This window comes from Rhinolophus sinicus, linkage group LG05 (genome assembly GCF_036562045.2).
Source record: "Rhinolophus sinicus isolate RSC01 linkage group LG05, ASM3656204v1, whole genome shotgun sequence".
Lineage (NCBI taxonomy): Eukaryota > Metazoa > Chordata > Mammalia > Chiroptera > Rhinolophidae > Rhinolophus > Rhinolophus sinicus.
The window spans coordinates 24,910,602-24,929,483 of NC_133755.1; the positions used below are offsets into that span (position 1 = coordinate 24,910,602).

At 36.5% G+C, this 18,882-nt stretch overlaps 2 protein-coding genes across 2 annotated transcripts in view; one reads left to right on the forward strand and one right to left on the reverse strand.

Moving 5' to 3' along the window:
- The first annotated feature begins 10 nt into the window (after nt 1-10).
- NDUFAF7 (NADH:ubiquinone oxidoreductase complex assembly factor 7) lies at nt 11-18,875 on the forward strand. Its single transcript, XM_019742131.2, has 11 exons — nt 11-143; nt 440-603; nt 2,991-3,071; nt 4,040-4,150; nt 7,078-7,291; nt 8,459-8,517; nt 9,187-9,297; nt 11,399-11,542; nt 12,577-12,750; nt 13,236-13,536; nt 17,259-18,875. The coding sequence occupies exons 1-10, from the start codon at nt 89-91 to the stop codon at nt 13,452-13,454; spliced, it is 1,332 nt and encodes a 443-aa protein (XP_019597690.2). The 5' UTR covers nt 11-88; the 3' UTR covers nt 13,455-13,536; nt 17,259-18,875.
- The window catches only part of PRKD3 (protein kinase D3), a 54,953-nt gene continuing 51,011 nt past the window's right edge, over nt 14,941-18,882 (reverse strand). The window contains exons 18-19 of the mRNA XM_019742118.2: nt 18,343-18,428; nt 14,941-17,520 (exon numbers count right to left, since the gene is read on the reverse strand). Coding sequence (XP_019597677.1) covers nt 17,347-17,520; nt 18,343-18,428 — 260 coding nt within the window. The 3' untranslated portion in view covers nt 14,941-17,346. The remainder of the gene's footprint in view (nt 17,521-18,342; nt 18,429-18,882) is intronic.

Here is an 18,882-nt window from a genome sequence, read left to right on the forward strand (position 1 = left end):
TGACGCCTTTCCTGCAGGGGGCGTGTGCACTTCCGGAAACCGACGCAGTCCCGCCCCGGACGGCGCGCGACTGTGTGGGAAATTCGGAATGAGACTCCTCGCGAAGGCCGGCGCCGGGCTGCTGAGCGCCCATGCACGCGCCGGTGAGCGATCACCGCCCCCCTCCACCCACCCGAACCCGGGGTGCAGTGGAAACCGCGTGGGAGGCCCTGAGGCGCTCCGGGCGGGACCCTAGTCCAGCCTCGGACAGAAAATGGCTGAGGTCGAGGGCCAAGTGCATGCCTCCTTGGGCCGTTAGTGCGTGCTGTGGACTGGAGCGCGCTTTCCCGGCGTGGGGCGACGTTAGGGCTTAATGAAGCCGCTTTGAAAGCGCTCAGACTGCTATGCACGTGTAAATAGTAAAATTTTTAATGGGTCCTGTTATATGTGTTTTTCGCAGTCATTCCCTGTCTTTGGAGAGGGAAGTACTTCAGTTCCGGGAAAGAGCCGGTGGAAAACCAGCCGGTGACTCCGATACTGCGTCATCTTATGTACAAAATCAAGTCCACTGGCCCCATCACTGTAGCCGAGTACATGAAGGAGGTCTTGACCAACCCAGCCATGGTATGGGTCGGGGAGCCGGACGACCGGGGGCCTCTAGCAGGTTTGCGAGGTGTGAGCCTGGACGGGTGCGCCTAGAGGAGCCCGAGCATCTTCAGCCCAGGCAGTCGGGGTGCCTTCCAGGGGAAGAACCACCCCGAGGACTTGGGGACGGATAAACTAATCTGTCAGTTGGGCAGGGCTGGATCAAGTTGGCAACAGTGCCATTAAAGAGGTTACAAATTCCAAAGGTGGATTTATGGGGGAAGGATGACTTCCTTGAGTTCATGGTAGGTAGATGGGCCAGTTATTTCCCTGGAAGGGAATGGAGGAGGAGGAAGAGTATTAGCCGTTTTAGGAGGAAGGGGAAGGATAAAGAGTTCAGTCCAGTATGTTCATTTGAAGGTTATATGGGACTCTTAAGCGCAAACCTCCTATAGGCGACTGGAAATAAGAATGTGTGCCTGGAAAGTTGTCTGTATTGGGATGGCTTCGGCAGGCATTGGAAGCATATTCTGGGTTTTCTTGAGCATGGAAGGACTGGGTCTTTACTGTTCTACTAGGATTAAACATTGTCACAACTTTCTGACCTGTATTTCCTTGTCTGCTGTACAAAGCCATTTGGTGAAAGCCTGTAGTCCTTTCATTTTTGGATGTTTCACCTTTTGTAGGGTTGAAATAATGAGATCTGTGGAATTCTGGGATTGGTTTGGCCTATTGCTTTTGGAGGTGGTGGAGTGGCCCAGTGTTCAGAGGTTTAGAAAAGGCAGTTATTTTCATTAACTCCTAATTGAAATTTAGCATTTCTCTAGGAACATAGGCAACAACCAGTAGCATCAGCAATACCTGTGACTTTAGTTAGCATTAGTGGAAATCACTGATACTGTCCTATCACCAGAGTAATAGATTACAGGTATCTCAATACCATTGTGTTCATCCGTTCTTCAAAACCTAGTTACGTATGAGACTTTTGGCTTGATTTTGTTTTTTTAATACACTTACAAAGCAGCATATATATATAATACTGTATCACAAGTTTATTTTTAAATATTTGGTGTTTTTCAGTTCATTTATTTTGTAATCCTGTGTGTTTCAAGTCCTGTGCATTTAAAAACATTCTATAAATGGGTCCACAGGCTTCTATAATTGGGCAACCAGAGGCATTCATAACACACACCAAAAACACCCCTGAAATACTTACAAAGGGAAAAACAAAGGCTGGAGGGGGGGATGCAGCGTGGAGTGAAAAAAATTTTTTTTAAGATGGAAGTGACTTAATTATATTTCTAATGCTGATAGGGAAAAGTTGAAGCTGTGAAAGAAAGGAGATGATAAAAAGATCCTGGTCCATGAGAGTTGGGGGAGGAATGGTGATCCGTCCAAAGCACAGGTGGGGAGGGAACAGGTTTGGGTAAAAACAGAAGGGGTAGGCATTTCATTTTTTGAGTCCCTAGGAAAGAAGGGGAGCAGGTGGAGGCCAGGAGGGGGCAGGAAGCTGAGGAAGTCATATTTAGTAGCATTCTTTAATTCCTGTGTGGGCAGGAGCCCAGGTCCCTTGGTAAGAGTAAGGTGGTTCAAAGAAGGGGCATAAGGACCATAGGGAATTTTTAAACAATTCTTGAGTGTCTCTGGGTTAGATATTATGCTAAAACTTGGGATATGAAGGTAAATAAGACATAGTTCTCTCCCCCAAATAACTATGCCCTTTGGTGAAGAACATAGACATATAAATAAGCTCAGAAAAGCAAGCACTGGATTTATTCTGAGGTAGGAGGGCTAGAAGAGGAGGAGATCAGAGAAGATGGCATTTCTGCAGATTCTATGGATGGGTATAAGATTGCCAAGGAGAAATGGGCAAGGATAAGGGAGGCTATTTGCAATGGCATGGATATGTGGACAAGCAGGGCTAATTTTAAAAAAGAAGACTACTTATTGAGCTATAACATTAAAAAATGCGTAATCACAAGTATACAGCTTGATGAATTTTCCCAAAGTGAACACTGTGTAATCAGCACCCACGTGGAGAAAGACAACACCAACAGGCAAAGCTAATTTGAAACAGGAAGTAGGAGAATTTTGGGGAGAGGGCTGGAGGAATCGGCAGGGTCATGCTGTGTTTCGTTTTGGGACCAGAGGAGGGAAGGAGGGTGTGGAATATAGAGACAGACATTGCATGGCCTCTGCCTTTATAGTCAAGGAGTAATGATTTTTCTACCAGTTCTGCAAAATGACTGTTACTTTGTAAAATTAAGTAAACATACTGTGTTTAACTTGCTTATTTAGAAGAGACAACTTTCTTAGTACATAATTTTTATTTCATTATATATACATTATGTAAGATTTTGGAGGAGGGTTTTAAAAAGCCTTATTTGAAAATTAATTTGTTTTCTCCATTTTCTCTTTTTATTTAGGGATATTATGTGTACCGTGACATGCTAGGAGAAAAAGGAGATTTCATTACTTCACCTGAAATAAGTCAGATCTTTGGGGAGGTAATATCCAATGTAAACTATAAAAGAAACTAATATTACAAACATTTGAGGTCAGATCAAAGTGTGTTATTCTATAAAAGTGTTTTACAGCTTTGTGTTTGTGATTCATCAAAAGATTTTTCAGTAGTTTTATACTGAGGGAATGGAGAGGCAATAAAGAACATGGTACAGAGGACATTTGAAAAGTTTATACTTCACTGTAGAAAAGGAAATGTAGAGATAAGAGGGACATAAGGAAAGAGAAGGAAAAGAGAGGAAAGTAAAGAGGTAAAAAAAAGATGAGGTTAAAACCAGATGAAATGTGAGAATGGGAGAAGGAAGAGGTAGGGAGTACCACAGAAGGAAGAGAAAAACAAAAGGAACACTGAGGAATTCATGGAATAAAAATGAGCTCTAAAGCCCCCAACCATGATTTGATTATAGTTGCAGGAGAAATCTCCCTTTAAGAAATTTTGAAAAAAAAAAAAAAAAAAAAAATTTGATTTCTTTTCAGGAATTCTAGTTCCTTTATTCCCATATAAGAACCTTTGATCAATTTAGAAATAGGAAAGAGGACACAAGTGGAAGTAGAGTCCAGGTATTTGTAAAAATATCGCTTATGCCTAAAAGCCATACAATTACTGAAATCCTAAGTATGAAGAAATGTCATAATTATGTATTTCATATGTCTGTTAACTTTCAAATACTACTACCTTTCTGTAAGTGATAATCTCTTATCTGTGTCATGGACCTTTTATAGTGGAGGCTGCCTTTTAACTATTTTCTCCTGTTATTAACCTTCCTAAGTAGTGTCATAACATAGTCCTAGTGAAGTTCCTGTGTGTGCATACTATATGAACATGTTAATACATTTGGTTGTTTGCAAACATTTTGCTTTCTGGCATAAAGTGTGTATTTACATAGAGTTTTGTATTGCGGTATACTTTTATAATTTATAATACTTTAATGTAGGTTTTTCTTTGTCACAGCTACTGGGGATATGGTTTATCAGTGAATGGATGGCCACTGGAAAAACTGCAGCTTTCCAGCTGGTGGAACTGGGCCCAGGTCGGGGTACCCTTGCAGGAGATATTTTGAGGGTAGGTAATAAAAGAACGTCTTAAAGTCTTGTATGTGTGTATCTGATTACTTCTGACTGAGTTTGCAAACTTTGTTGATTTTCTTGGCTTTCAGTTCTACCTCTTTAATCTCATATTTCTCTGCTAAAATATAGTGTGAGAATAATATAATGAATAATTAGTTATTGTTGTCTTTGAGGTTAAAATATGGGGGCTGGGGAGCATGTAAAAACAGAACGTATAAAACATTTAGAAGGCATTATGGGAGAATATATTTGTCTTCTGGGTAGGGAAAGAGTTTTTAAATTATATATAGAGCAGAAGCCATAAAGAAAAATATTAATATTTTCAACTACATTAATAACTTTTTGTTCTTTAAAGAGACTAGGAACTTTATGTTCTTCAAAGACACCATAAATTGATGAGACAAGCCACAAGTTGGAGAAGTTATTTGCAACACATATAACCAAAAAAGAACTAGTAGTTCCTTTAAGTTGATAGCTAACTCAATAGAAAAATCAGGGCAAATATCTGAACAGGCCCATAAAAGAGGTAATGAAAATTCAAATCAGTGAGATATCACTGTACCCTCAAAATTAGAAAGTCTGATACCACCAAGTGTTGGTGAGGATGGGAGATGTGGAACAATGGGAACGCTCATACTGCTCATAAGAGTACATAGTTTGGTGCAACTACTTTTAAAAGGTATTTGGCATTAACTACTAACGTCAAAGTTACTTATAGGGTATGACCCGGCAATTTTAATGCTTAGGGCATATATGTAAAGGAACTAGTGCATGTACCAGGAGACATGTACAAGGAGATAGCAGCATTACTTAGAAGAGCAAAACGCCAAAACAGTTCAAATGCCTATGGATGGGAAAACTAGATAAAGTTGTACACTCACTCCCACAGTAGAATACGAAGTGCTGTGAAAATGCATGAGATCAGAGCAGATTGCAACCATATGCAATGTAGAACTCAGCATCTTGTTGAGTGAAAATAGCAATTTATAAAATAATTCATATCATGATTATACTTATATAAAATCCAAAAGTAATCAACATTAAACAATATATTTTTGTTGGTACAGATATATTTAGTAACATTTGTGAAGAAAAGCCAGTAAGTGATAAACTCAAGATTCAGAATGGTAGTGACATTTGAGGGTGAGGGAGGACATGGGTGGGGGCTTTAAAGGTAAGGGTCATGTCTCATTTTTTTAATCCAACAGATGTTATTCCTATATCATTCCATCATTCTATGTAACATTAAACAGGAGGACTATTGTTTATAGTACATGATAAGTAACAAACGTTCATAGTTTCTTCTACTTTGGGACCCTTACGTCTTTTTTAGTTTATTTTGTGTGTACCTGGCAAGTTAGTGTAAAAAAACCCAAAAAGCATTCAATATAACTTTATATTTCTTGATGCTATATTTTTGCTTGAAATTAGGAATTGAAGGGTTTTTAAAAAGAAAATTTATAAACATCTGACAAATAAGAATCCCGATTATATATCATTTGGGGAAAATAAAAAACCCATTGATTTAAGTTTCCAGGGCTCTATTTTATATCTTTAAATTGGCAACATCATTTGAATATAAAATAATACGATTCTCAAATAATATTTTCTTCTCAAGTACTTTAAAAATCAAGCCCCCCTCTTGCTTTCCTAGATCAAGTCCTCTTAAAAAGCCTAAATTCTAAAAAGAATTTAAGGGAATGTAAAGAAAATAGCCAAAGACATAATTATAGACTTGTTTTCATTTTTGATCATACTTTCTGAAGGATTTTTCTCTTGGGAAGTTTTCCCATTTGTAGTTTCATCTTAAAACTAAATTTGAAAAAAATCATCTTGTTATCAGTCTGTAGCTGCATATTCAGGTCTCAAAAGTAGTTGGCAAATCAGCAGTGAAAATTAAATTCAAATGAAAAATAACATATATATTTTTTCACCCCTTTCTTTCGCCTCCTCCCCTCCCACCCACTCCGGTTCTCCCTGGCTCATTGGTATTATTAGCCCTGCACTACCTCCAGCTGAGGCAGTCAGCCACCGGTTGTCGACCAACCACTCACAGCAGCTCATGACAGCTGTCGCCGGCTACCAGCTGCTCCTGATGGCTGCTGGCCACTCATGCTGGCCACTGGTCACTTGTGGCGGCACACAGCGGCCCACGGCAGCTCACTCCAACCACCAGCTGCTCATGGTAGCCCTGGAGCCAGCTCCAGGGGGAGCTGTTGTTCATAATCTTAGCTGTAGAGGGCGCAGCTCACTGGCCCATGTGGGAATCGAACCAGCGACCTCCACATTAGGAGCATGGTGCTCCAACCACCTGAGCCACCGGGCCGGCCCCAAAAATATTAATATTGATGTACTTTATGCATTTGGCACTGAATTTTTAGCATTAAAATACTGATAAACTATCAGTGTATCTTTTTTTTCTCATGTTTACAACAGTAAAAAAATGTGTATAGCTAAATATTAATGGAAAATGTGAAATAATCCCAAAACTAAGCTTAATTGTTAATTAGTGCCATTCACATTTGATTTCCTGAGGATACACTTTGGTCATCTCAAAGATGAGGTTATTTCATAGACTTAGCAGCTTTATAAAATCAAAGCTATATACATTTTATTTCCTTCGTCTTTTTTTAGACTTGTTAATCAGAATCAGTTTTAATTGGATGCTAAATCTTTTATTTTTATTTGTTAATCAGTCTAAGTTTATCATTAAGAAACCAAACTGTTCGTTTCTTATGTACACTATGTCTAATAACTAATAGGTTATGATTCTCTGGACTGTTGGAGAGTGGCTTGTGTGAGGAACAGATTTCTCTAGAACCAATTATTCTACTGTAACGAGCAAATTATTGAGGTCAGTGGTTAAAAACCTAAAGTCTACTCAACACATTGTATTTTGCCAATTTTTCTTTTTGTATTTAGGTGTTCAGTCAGCTTGGATCTGTGTTGAAAAACTGTGACATTTCAATACATCTGGTAGAGGTGAGCCAAAAGTTAAGTGACATTCAAGCATTAACACTGACTGAGGAGAAGGTCCCATTAGAACGAAGTGCTGGATCACCAGTATACATGAAAGGTGTTTCTAAGTCTGGAATTCCAATTTCCTGGTACCGAGATCTGCAGGATGTGCCAAAAGGTAATGATTTTACAGTGATTAATGCTCCTCACCGTAGTGATAGGTGACCACAACCTTGTACAGCAATATACAGATGGTCCCAACTTAAGGTGCCAACTTAATCGTTCGACTTAACGATTTTTGAACTTGACGATGGTGCATCAGTGATACATATTCAGTAAAAATAGCAGTATGGGCTAGCATTATGCTATACAATACTTTCTTGTGATGCTGGGCAGTGGCAGTGAGATGATTTTTCCAACTGTAAGCTAAAGTATGTGTTCTGAGCACATTTAAGGTGAGGCTGGATTAAGCTATGATGTTTGGTGCTTTAGGTGTGTTAAATGCATTTTTTGACTTGATATTTTCAACTTACGATGGGTTTACCGGGACATAACACTATCATAAGTCAAGGAGCATCTTTGATTGAGTTAGTGCCCCAAGTCCCTCACCCATAGAGAATAGTGAACTTTTTTCTACAAAAGAGCATTGTATTAGAAAATACAATTGCCTAACATTTAAGGAGCAGTGAATTTCATGTGGTTTTGCAAAAACAAAAGCCAAAAACTTCAGTGTAGGTCTCTGTTGTACTTTTTAGTTTTTCCCTACACCTAAGATAGTAAGTACTGCTGATGAATCAGTCCAAGGCCGCAGGTGCTGGAGGAACAGTGTTAAGTGTGTTTATTTTAATTATCTCTTCTTTTGAACATCCTTACTTGCCTAAAGGGAAGCAATAAGTATTGCAGGAACATCTCTGTACTCCTCAGGAGTCTCACATTGATGAGCTCCAGCTCAGACCTAAAGTAGTCTGATCTTGGGCAAGACATACCAGCCGGTCCTGGTCTCAGCTGTCTTGGATGATTTTAGGAAATTCAAGTCCTCTTTCAGCTAACAAATTTGAGTTCTAATTTCTTTCAGGCCTAGTGATGAATAAGAGAATAAACTGATAATTGAGATATTTTGGCTCTGACCCTGATATGTGGAAAATGAGAATAGTAATACTTGATCCTCTGTACTTTCTGCAGAGTAGGGTTGCTGTGGAGAGGGGCGTGATTCTGTGGCAGTGATGGTTATGGAAGCAACACAGCTTCCAATACGAAGAACTAAGCATTTTCTTTTTGTTAATGTACAAAGGAACCAGTTAATTAAAAATTCTTAAACATTATTGTTTGTTCTCTTTTTAAATAGGGTACAGCTTTTATCTTGCACATGAATTTTTCGACGTTCTTCCTGTGCGTAAGTTTCAGGTATGATGGGAAAAAAGTCATGTTTATAATTGAATAACAAAGGGCCTTATGTTGTAAGAAAAATATTTATGGTATTTAATTATTCAGTATATGAACATTACTTCCTGAAGTCATGAATATAAATTGAATAGCAAAAATGAAATATTAAATGGAATTCTTAATTCTCTTAAGATAATTATTAAGAATTCTTAATTCTCCTGACAAAGTTGTATGAGAATATAAGATGGTAAATGGCTATAGTACAATGAAATTATTTTTTAGCAAATATTTGTAAATTCCAAAGATTACTTTTTTTCTTCTTTCTATGAGGAAATTTAAGATTTGGTGGTAATGCACGTGTACTGGTAACTTCTAAGGCTCAGAGTATGTATTATTACGTAGTAATTTATTAGCAAAGGTTCTGTTTAGTCCTCCTGCGTCTGTTTTCCATTTTTTGGGCACTTTTCATGCTGCTTATCTCTTGTCTAAACATCATTAATAGTTTTCATCTATCAGTCTACTCATATTGTTTAAAGGAAATGAAGTAATGCCTTTAAATTTTAAGTGGTAAAGTGCTGTATTAATGTTACTTATTTATGGTGAGAGGAGAAAACTAATAGTTATTTTTGGTGGGGGCAGTTTTGGAACAGACTTGCAAAAATTTGTTTTTATGCGTTTTTTTATGTTTAGAAAACACCACAAGGATGGCGAGAAGTATTCATTGATATTGACCCACAAGTCTCTGATAAACTGAGGTTTGTTTTGGCGCCTTGTGCCACGCCAGCAGAAGCCTTCATACAAGTAGGAATAAGTTTTTTCTTCATAGTTTATTGCCAATCAAATCTTCAAAGTCTCATTTTCTGAGTTACTATTTTAGAGTTCCTTTACTGGGGGAAGGAGTTGCTGACAACATGTTAGGTGCTTTTTATTTATAGTGAAAAGTGGAGAGGATCTAGAACCAGAGACTGGGTTAAAAGACATTTCTTAGTTGTGTGACCTTACTACATAATAGGGGATGAAGTTAGTAAGCACTTACTCAGTAAGTCCCTTACCTTCTCCGTTTACCTATCAAATATTGACAATATTGTCTCTTGACGGGAAAGGTTTGATGTGTGAAAACAATGTAGTACAGTGTATAGTAAAGTAACATCAATACTTATTACTTTATATGTATTTCTCTGTATATTCTGGCTTAATTCTTAGAATACCTCTATTTTAGGTAAGTTTCATTATCCCTCTGGGCGCTGTTAGAGCATGCCTTTTTCTCTACTTCCACCCAGATCTAAATTTGATTCTAGACTACCAGGCTGGTAGATTTACTACTGTTTTCAATTGACTTCAAGGAATAATCACAAGAGCCTATCTATCTTGAGGTTATGTTCAAAGAAAACCTGCACTTCCTTCTCCGGATGTTTGGGCTTTACATTGCCTGTTTCATTGCTTTTTTTCCAGCTCAGAAAAAAAAAAGATTTCTACTATTTGGATTGTAACTAAGAACTTCTACCTTAGAAGTTACCAGTTTTAAAAAAGCATATGAACTTTTAAACATAAATCTGTGAATTGTTTCTTTTGCAAAGCATAAATAAGTTAAAATATCAGCCTAAGCGCTTGTGAGCATTTCTGTTCATATTCTGGCTACCTAATTTTACCTGAGGAACAAATTCGCACAGCTACCAAGAGCTAACCCCCCTGGTCTTGGGAGTCATTTCTTTTTAGTTCTTGACTTGGGTAGTATTCACTTATGAGAGAGGGAGTGATGATTTGGGGCAAATGGTAATAGAATCTATCATCTGGAAGAGCAGGCTAAGATGGGAAGAATGTCAACAAGGTATGCTGAGATGTCAGCTTATACCTGAAATGGCTGAACTAATGGTTTTTATAGTTAAACGATAGTAATTTATTTAACAGCACTGGGGGCTAAGTGGTTTGTTGTTTTATTTAATCGTTACAACCAGCCTAGTACATGTGTAATGAGGAAACGGACTCCGAAAGGTTAAGTAACTTGTCTGTAGTAAGTAACAGCAAGAGCTGAGACTCAAGAGCTGAGTTTGTCTGACTTTGTACCTGTTAGACCTGTGCCATTATAGGCAGAGACATCAGGGCACCTCAATACTTTCCTTTGTAAATAGGGTGTTAGGAGGGAGCAAGAGTTAGTGTATGTTCTTCTAATGAAGAAAAAGAAATTTTCCCAGAAATTAGTGAAATTTCATATATACTAGTCAAGTTGACAATTATTAAAATTTATTACCATTTCACTTTTTAAGCTAATATGCACTTATTGAGGACGCTTAGTTAATACTTGAATGTCTTGGGAAATAAGGACCTCAGGTACATTGGCACTAGTTCATAAGCTGATGTTTCTAGATATAGGGCATATCATTAGGATACCTTTAGCCCCAACAGAAGGCATCATAATATACTTAGTAGAGTCTATTTTTTATATTGGATTTATATCATTTGTTCATTTAGCACAATTTCTTGAGTGCCATTAGCCTATTATGTGGCAGGCACTCTTCTAAATAGACAAAAACTCCTTTCCCATGCTTTCAACCTAGTGGAATGTGTGTGTGTGTGTGTGTGTGTGTGTGTATGAATTATATAAGTAATAGCACCATAAATAAGTGATAATGTACTTGGCCACCTGGAGGGTTGGGAGGTCATAAGCCTTTTTATAAAAGGGTTTAAGATTGAAATGTCCTTGTAAGTGAATGTCATTAAAGAATCAGGGAGTTCTGTGTAACAGAAAGGGTGCCATGTGAAATAAGTTGAGTGTAGAAACATATACTGAGAACGAATTTATTTGTATTTTAACTAAGAAATACTCATTATAGAAAACCTTGAAAAATCGTAAGAACATAGCTCTTTTGAATGATGTATTTTCTTCCAACTGTCCCCTTACTAGCATGATGAAACAAGGGATCACGTGGAAGTGTGTCCTGATGCTGGCGTTATAATTCAGGAGCTTTCTCAACGCATTGCACTAACTGGAGGTGCCGCACTGATTGCTGATTATGGTCATGATGGGACTAAGACAGATACCTTCAGAGTATGTATAACGCAGTATCGTGACTTACTAGAATTTAATGGGTATTATTTACTTCATTATCAACTGTTAGGTTTGAAGCTCATTGAAGATCTTTATCTTTGGTTTCTACAATGCCTAGCACTGTTGTGTTACATTATTTTATAATTAATGTTAATTCTTATTATAATTACTCTTAACTCTAGATCTTATTCCTAAGCCCAAGTCCACTGTCCAACTCTCCTTTGAACAGGATCTGAATTGTCTACATTCTTCCTTAAGTTGTAGAACCCAGGTTTGCACAGATGCTAGTGAGCAGCTAAATAATACAAATGGAAAGAGTTTCTTAAATTTCTTAAAATATTCTGCCCCTCCTTTATTAAAAAAACTTTTTTTGGTACTTCTTTGCAGATTTGATCTAGCTACTGTAATCATTTAAACTTTTTCTATCATATTTTCAACATCTTTTCCTCTCCAGATAACATTTTTTTTATACTTCTTAAACATCCTTTCTTAAATTCTTTGAATATGATCAATTCTGTTCACTATACTGTAATTGAAATACGTTTAACTAGATGCTATTAGTCATTTTCTAGATTTGTGGTTCTCGGTTTTTAACTTTATTGTATCTAAGAAAAACCTGGAGAGTTTAATGCTGATTTCCTACTTGCCTCCAGGATTCTGATTCACTAGGTCTGAGTAGAGGTTAGTAACATGTTCTCAGGTGATTCTGATACACATAGTTGATGGATACACTTTTTAAAACACCATCTAGGTTCTGATAACCTGAATTCATCTAGAGAATTAATGAGACCTCTATTCTAATCACCATTAATGAAAATGTTGAGTAACTATCAGGCATTGTACTTTATATTGGGTTTTCCATAGAGTAACTCATTTGAAGAAATGGGTGCTATTGCATTTTAAGGGTTGGTAAACCACTGACTTAGGCCATGTTTTCCTTTTTAATTGTTGTGTAAAATGATAGGATTTTCTTTAATCTTGCTGATGATACCATAGAAGGACAAAAACTCACCATTTTAAAAATTATGTTCAAGGGGTTTTGTGGCCACAAGCTTCATGATGTCTTAATTGCCCCAGGAACAGCCGACCTAACAGCTGATGTGGACTTCAGTTATTTGCGCAGAATGGCACAGGAAAAAGTAGCTTCTCTGGGTCCAATAAAACAACAAACGTTTTTAAAAAATATGGGCATTGATGTCCGGCTGAAGGTAATGATTTTACTTCACCATCATTAAATATTTTAACTTCACATATTTCAAAAAGAATATTTTAAGTAAGTTCACCTGGTCTTGGTGTTCTTGTAGTTAACTGGTGTTGCAGCCTTCTCAGTAGTGTAGGATTGTGTAACCAGACAGCCTGGGGGTGGTACAGCCTAAATCACACAGCTCCCTATGAGGTAGAATTAAGACTTTCAAATAGTGTTCATGTTTGTTAAGAAAACTGGACCGCATTTATGGGTATGAATGTTACAACTGTTCTGAAGACATTTTAACCCTTCAGTGTAGATCAAACCACCTGGTTTGGGTCACAGCAACCTATATTTTTAATAAGCACCCCATGATTTTGAAGCAGGTGATCAGAAATCACATTTTAAACATGGCTTTATTGAATAGTTAGTAGTGATTAGTATTGCTGCATATAACTAGAAATCCTTTCTTCTGGTTATTTTTACTAAGAAATTTTTTTTTTTCAGGTTCTTCTAGATAAATCAAATGAGCCATCACTGAGGCAGCAGTTACTTCAGGGGTATGATATGTTAATGAATCCCAAGAAGATGGGAGAAAGATTTAACTTTTTTGCCTTGCTGCCTCATCAGCGACTTCATGGTGGAAGCCATCAGAGCAATTCCCGTCAGTCAAAAAAACCCTCTCCAACACCCGTAGCTGGGTTTAGTGAACTTGTTTGGCAGTGATATTTCAATGTGGACTGTTTTGCCCCCAAGTCTGCCTAAGAAACTAAAATACAGGGAACATATTTCATATATCACAGATAAAGTAAGTATTAAAATATTTTATCTCTTCAGTCAATAAAAACAGCTCATCTTACATACAACTAAACACTGTGTCTAAAACTGGGAACAAAATGTGTGTTCTCACATAGGAAACAAGTAATCGTGAAACTGAGTTTCCTTTAATTAGCAAGGCGAGTTGCTAAGTTTTTATTTTATTTTTAAAAGTAAACATGAACACTGATTGGTTTAATAAAAACTGGAAACAACCTAACTGGCCATTCACAGGGGACTGGTTAAATAGAACTATCCACGTTATTTTTAAAAATGACATAGAGCAATATGTTCTGACATAGAAAGACCTCTAAGATTTAGTAAGTGAAAAGAGTAGGGTGCCAACTGTTTTATAGTTATGATTCCATTTTTGTTGGAGAAAAGCTACATTTAAAGAAATGCTTATAAGTAATTCCATAGAAATATTTTAGTGCAGACTGGTTGTTTTCTGTTCTGTGACATTTACTTGTTATGTAAGAAATAAGAAAAGCATACCCAATAATCACTATTAAATTTCCCAACTGGAAGTGGGTTTTAGGGGTGGAAAGAGACTTAATTTTTTATTTGTTCTCCTCTGAGGTATTTGAATTTTTTACCACATGCTCCTGTGAATTTTATAATTAAAAACAAAGTAGATTTTAAAAAATTTAAGTCATAGTAAAACCAGTAAACCTGACATGTACTTGAAATATGAGTAAATATAATAGACTACCTAAGAGGGATAATTTTCGAAATTGAGCTAATTTTCCCTTATTTCCAGAAGTCAAGTTTTCTACTAAGTTTTCATGTTTTGGTTTACAGAACTTTTAAATTAACACCAAACATATGGACTTTCTGAAGAATTATATTAGCAACACAAATTTACAAGTAAGATTTAAGGAAAAGAATATTAGCCATGTGTCTTAAACTTATGGCAAAACTGTATTGGAAGTTCACTGGCAGAGTGGTGAACTATTGCTTTTTATTGCTTCTTTGGCTCAGCTGAGAACAGGACTAGCATTCTGTATCTCACTCTAAAGGAAAATGGAGGCTTTATTTTTCAGCTGCTGTCCAGCGTTGGGCCAGTCCTAGTCATTTAAGTTTTCTGGCAGTTGCAGTAGTAGACTATTTGATGGTAGTTCCTGAAAAATTTGTAGTTACAGTTATTCCAAACTTTCGTTCCAAGAAATGAGACCTCTAGATAATTACCTCAATTTTCATATAAAATTGTAAAATGAGTTGTTTTTTATTTTAGGCATTAAAAAAGTCAGTGTTCTTAAATATAGCATTAGTTCCATTTATAAATACTATTTCAAAATAGTTCTCTTACCAAGGCCTGGGAAAAAATAACACAACCAAATAAAATTTTCTTTGGATACCTTGACTAGAGATAGGCTCAGGTTTTCACATGGAAAAGTATGGTGATATGGAAATACATTTTATTATTAAGCTTCTTTGAGGTTATTTACAAAAAGTGGGATGTAACAAAAAAATATAAAAATGTACTGAACAGTGTCATTATGGACTACTTTGTACATTATCAAATGTTTCTTACAATTATTTCTTGTACAGACAACTTCAAGACAAAAAAATGGTTATGCATGTTATACAGTATCTGGAGCAATTACTCAACTCCAAATTATCTGACAGTGCCTTTACAAATTTAGAAAACTTCTTAGGCATTCAACAACAAAAGAAAAAGTGAAATTATTTTCATGGCTTGTAAAGTTCGATTTTGTAAGTATAGCAAATAAACGTCATTCCAGTTAATTTTCACTTTATGCAGTAAAACCAAACAGGGTGCTTAAGGACTCGGAATTACTCCATTTTAGCACGTTGATATAAAGACTTACTTTGGAGAAATTGGGGGAAGTCATCCTCTATCCTAGAGAAAATACATTTCTAAAAGGTTTTGAAAAATTATTTTGATTTTTAAAACTGCTAAATGAGACTGAAATACTGAGCTATGGAATGTCTCCTGGAGATATTTATGGAGAGGCAGTATAGCAAAATGGTTAGGAGGGTAAGGACTCCAGAACCACACTGCCTGGGTTCAAATACTGTGTGACCTTCAGTTATTTAATTTCCCTGTGTCTCAGTTTCCTTTTCTGTCACATGGAGCTCATCATGCTGTTTGAGGATAAGTTAACATGTAAAGAGCTCAGAACATACATAGGAACACTGCATGTTTGCTATTCTCTCAAGGATATTTTTACTCCTTGATAAGTGAGTAGCTTCAGGGATCTCAAAAGGCCCTCTCAGTCTTTGTTTATATATGAACAATCTTTTCCTTTGTTACCTCAGATTCAGTGGGCAGTGATGATTTAAGTTTTATAGTTTTTAGGTTATTGAATATGGTTATACATATCTCATCTTCACAACACTGAGGAAGGTAGAGGCAAGAATTATGACCTTCATTTTCTAGATTGAGGAACTTAAGGCTCACACAGATTGTCACCTGGCCAGGCCAACACAGCTAATAAGGGAGGCTGGACGTAGAAGACTAAACCGAAACCTTCTGACTCCAAATCTTTTGCTCTTTATGGAGGAAAAAAATGTTTACAGTGATTACTGAGGAATGAAGAAACAAGCCGTTAGATTTTATAAGTAGATGGTTCCAGAAAGTAAAGAGTGTGGGGGAGGGGAGATTATTAGTAACTTTTTAAAAGCTTTGAAAGAGTCTAACTCTTATTATATCTGAGTAGAAAAAAATTTCTTTAGCTGGCTGCTGGAGCTGAAATGTTAAAAAAACAAAGAAAAAAAATTCTTTCATTTGCTCTGCTGATAATATGTCCCTACTCTTATAAACTACTAGGTTGTTTCATGGTCAACTGCATCCACTTGCCCAAACTACTTAAAATAATTGATTTTAAAACATTCCAGATGGCTACTGTTCATTATTCTTTCCTGTAGCATTAACTGACCCTGTATTGGCCTTAATTTTCTTCCTCAAATTATTCAACCCCCTGAAAAAATAAATTGTGTAGAGTTTAGATCTGTACCCATTGAATATTGGACTCTTAACAGTGGTGTCAGTGGGAACATGAGTATTTATTTAGCAGTAGAGTTGAGCTATGAGCAAACATACATGGTAACTGAGCACTCAGACCAGCAGTTCCTACTCCTACTTTTGTACCATCAGTTGTCCCAAATTACCTTAGAGGCTATTGTAACATACTCACAAAAGTTGGCAACTTAATTTTTATGTTGTAGAGAGCCTATTCAGAGTTTCAACTCCAAAAAGGTTAGGGATCACTGTTTTGGAGTCTTGATTGACCTAAAAAAGAAAGGTAAAACGGTCCAGCAGTCCTTTTCTAAGCATCTAGGAAATCCCCCTCAGTGCCTCTGTATGGTCAGTTAAATGTTTCAAGTCCTTATAGGAAATCTCGTTTATCTCTTAAATACAAACCTGTTCAGTAATCAACCTTATAACTCTTGTATGATTTGGTTAAGCTATGCAATAACTGGACTCTGGCTTGCCTTTTTGCCTTTTAAAAAATAAGAACAGGAAAGGGAAGATAAATTAAGTGCCACTATTGTACTAAAGTGAAAGATTAGGAAAAAGTACAAAAACCAGTTATTGTTTATGCTGTAAAAATTTATGAAAAGCTTCATCTTGGTTCCGTTATCTGTTTTTATTACTCAGTTTCCCCTCTTGTACCTACTCATTATGAACTACAGTATTGGTGTCACTGATTCCTTATCATATTTCCTCATGTCTTTGCATCCTTGCAGATGACAGTCTCCAAAGAACAACAGTTGTGCAGCAAAATAGCAGTCCATAAAATGAACTCCTTCCTTATTGAAGTTAGCTCATTGATAATTAAGGATCTTCTTCCATATCGTCTGGATTGGGAGCCATAATGAAATGCTTTGGGTATACAAGGTTGTGTGTGTATGCATGTATTTCCCAGCGGGCATCATCACTTTCATGTGTAATGTAACGTTCTCCAACGCGAGTTTCAAATTCTCTAAGGTCAAGCCAAGTTTGATAGTCCTAAAAAAAAATGAGGTGATTATGAACCATAAAAGAAACAAAATACCGTCAACCTTTTTTTGCTTAGCACCATAGTCATATAATTGACAGCTACACATAAATACTTGTTATAAAGTTCCATTTGTAATATTTTAAATTAGCAATGTTAAATACTTTTTCAAATTTAGTCTCTATGAAGAAAGTAACTAGTTTCTACAATTTAAAAATAAATTGCTTCAGGCCTCTGAGATGGCTAATAATCGCTAAAACATTTTGTTCCATACTGAGAGGCTTACACCTTACTACTTAAAATAGAAGAAAGTACTTATAATTTCTATTAGGATTATTTCTATTTAATAATCGCTAAGAGGAACTGATTGCATTTGTTTTGAAGTCAATTTCACCCCTCACTCCCCTTAAAATAAGTTCTAAAGCTTCTCTCTTTACTCTCAAGTTTGGGGGTATATTTTGAAAAATCTATGTAATAGCTTTTGGAGGAATTAAGCCAAACCAAATGCATTTCTGATCTCGATTACAAATATAAACTTTTAGTGCACATTTTAAAAGTAAAATATATTTGACAAAATAATGTCATGCTCATCTTACCAAAAGATTAAATGAACACTAAAGCCCTATAAATAATTCACTGCTTTCAGTTCTGCCTTTCAGTGTATTGCAAAACTTCCAGAGATGTAGCCACAGTACAAATTAATCACTGAAGAAACTTACAGTATTCTAAAACATGCAGAATCTGTTGATCTTAGAGTGGCTTCATTGGGTAAGAGAAATCACAACCAGCTGCTTAAATGAGGATTGCCAGAGAGACACATTTTTTTTTTTTACCTGTAGCCAGGGATGACTAAGAGATTTGTCCACACTGAAACGTTTTCTCATCTTCACTTGAAGTAGGTTGTTTATCAAATCAATTGCTAAGGAAAAGACAAAATTAGGTATGTGAATTTGGGTGTATGAAGCACCCAAACCTGTGACTCCCTGGAAGGTAGTTCAGAGGATTTTTCTTTTCAAGGATACAGACTTTAGGCTAACATGTTAGTGATCCACAAAAGTTTACTAAATTTACAATAAACCTGTTTTATGAAGTACCTGTTTTATTAAGGAGGCAATGTAGAGTATAGCTTAAAAGTATGGACTTTGGAACCACCCTGCCTGGGCAGAAGTCATTCTGCCACCTACTCTGTGATATGGGGTCAGTTACTAAATTATACTCTGCCTTAGTTTCTTCATCTGTAAAATGAGGTTGTCGAAAAGATGACGTTAGTTTAATACATGAAAGGGCTTAGAATGGTGCTTAGCACATAATGCTAAGTTAGTATTAACTGTTATTATTTCAAGATGAATAAAATAGACTCTGATTACAGGCTG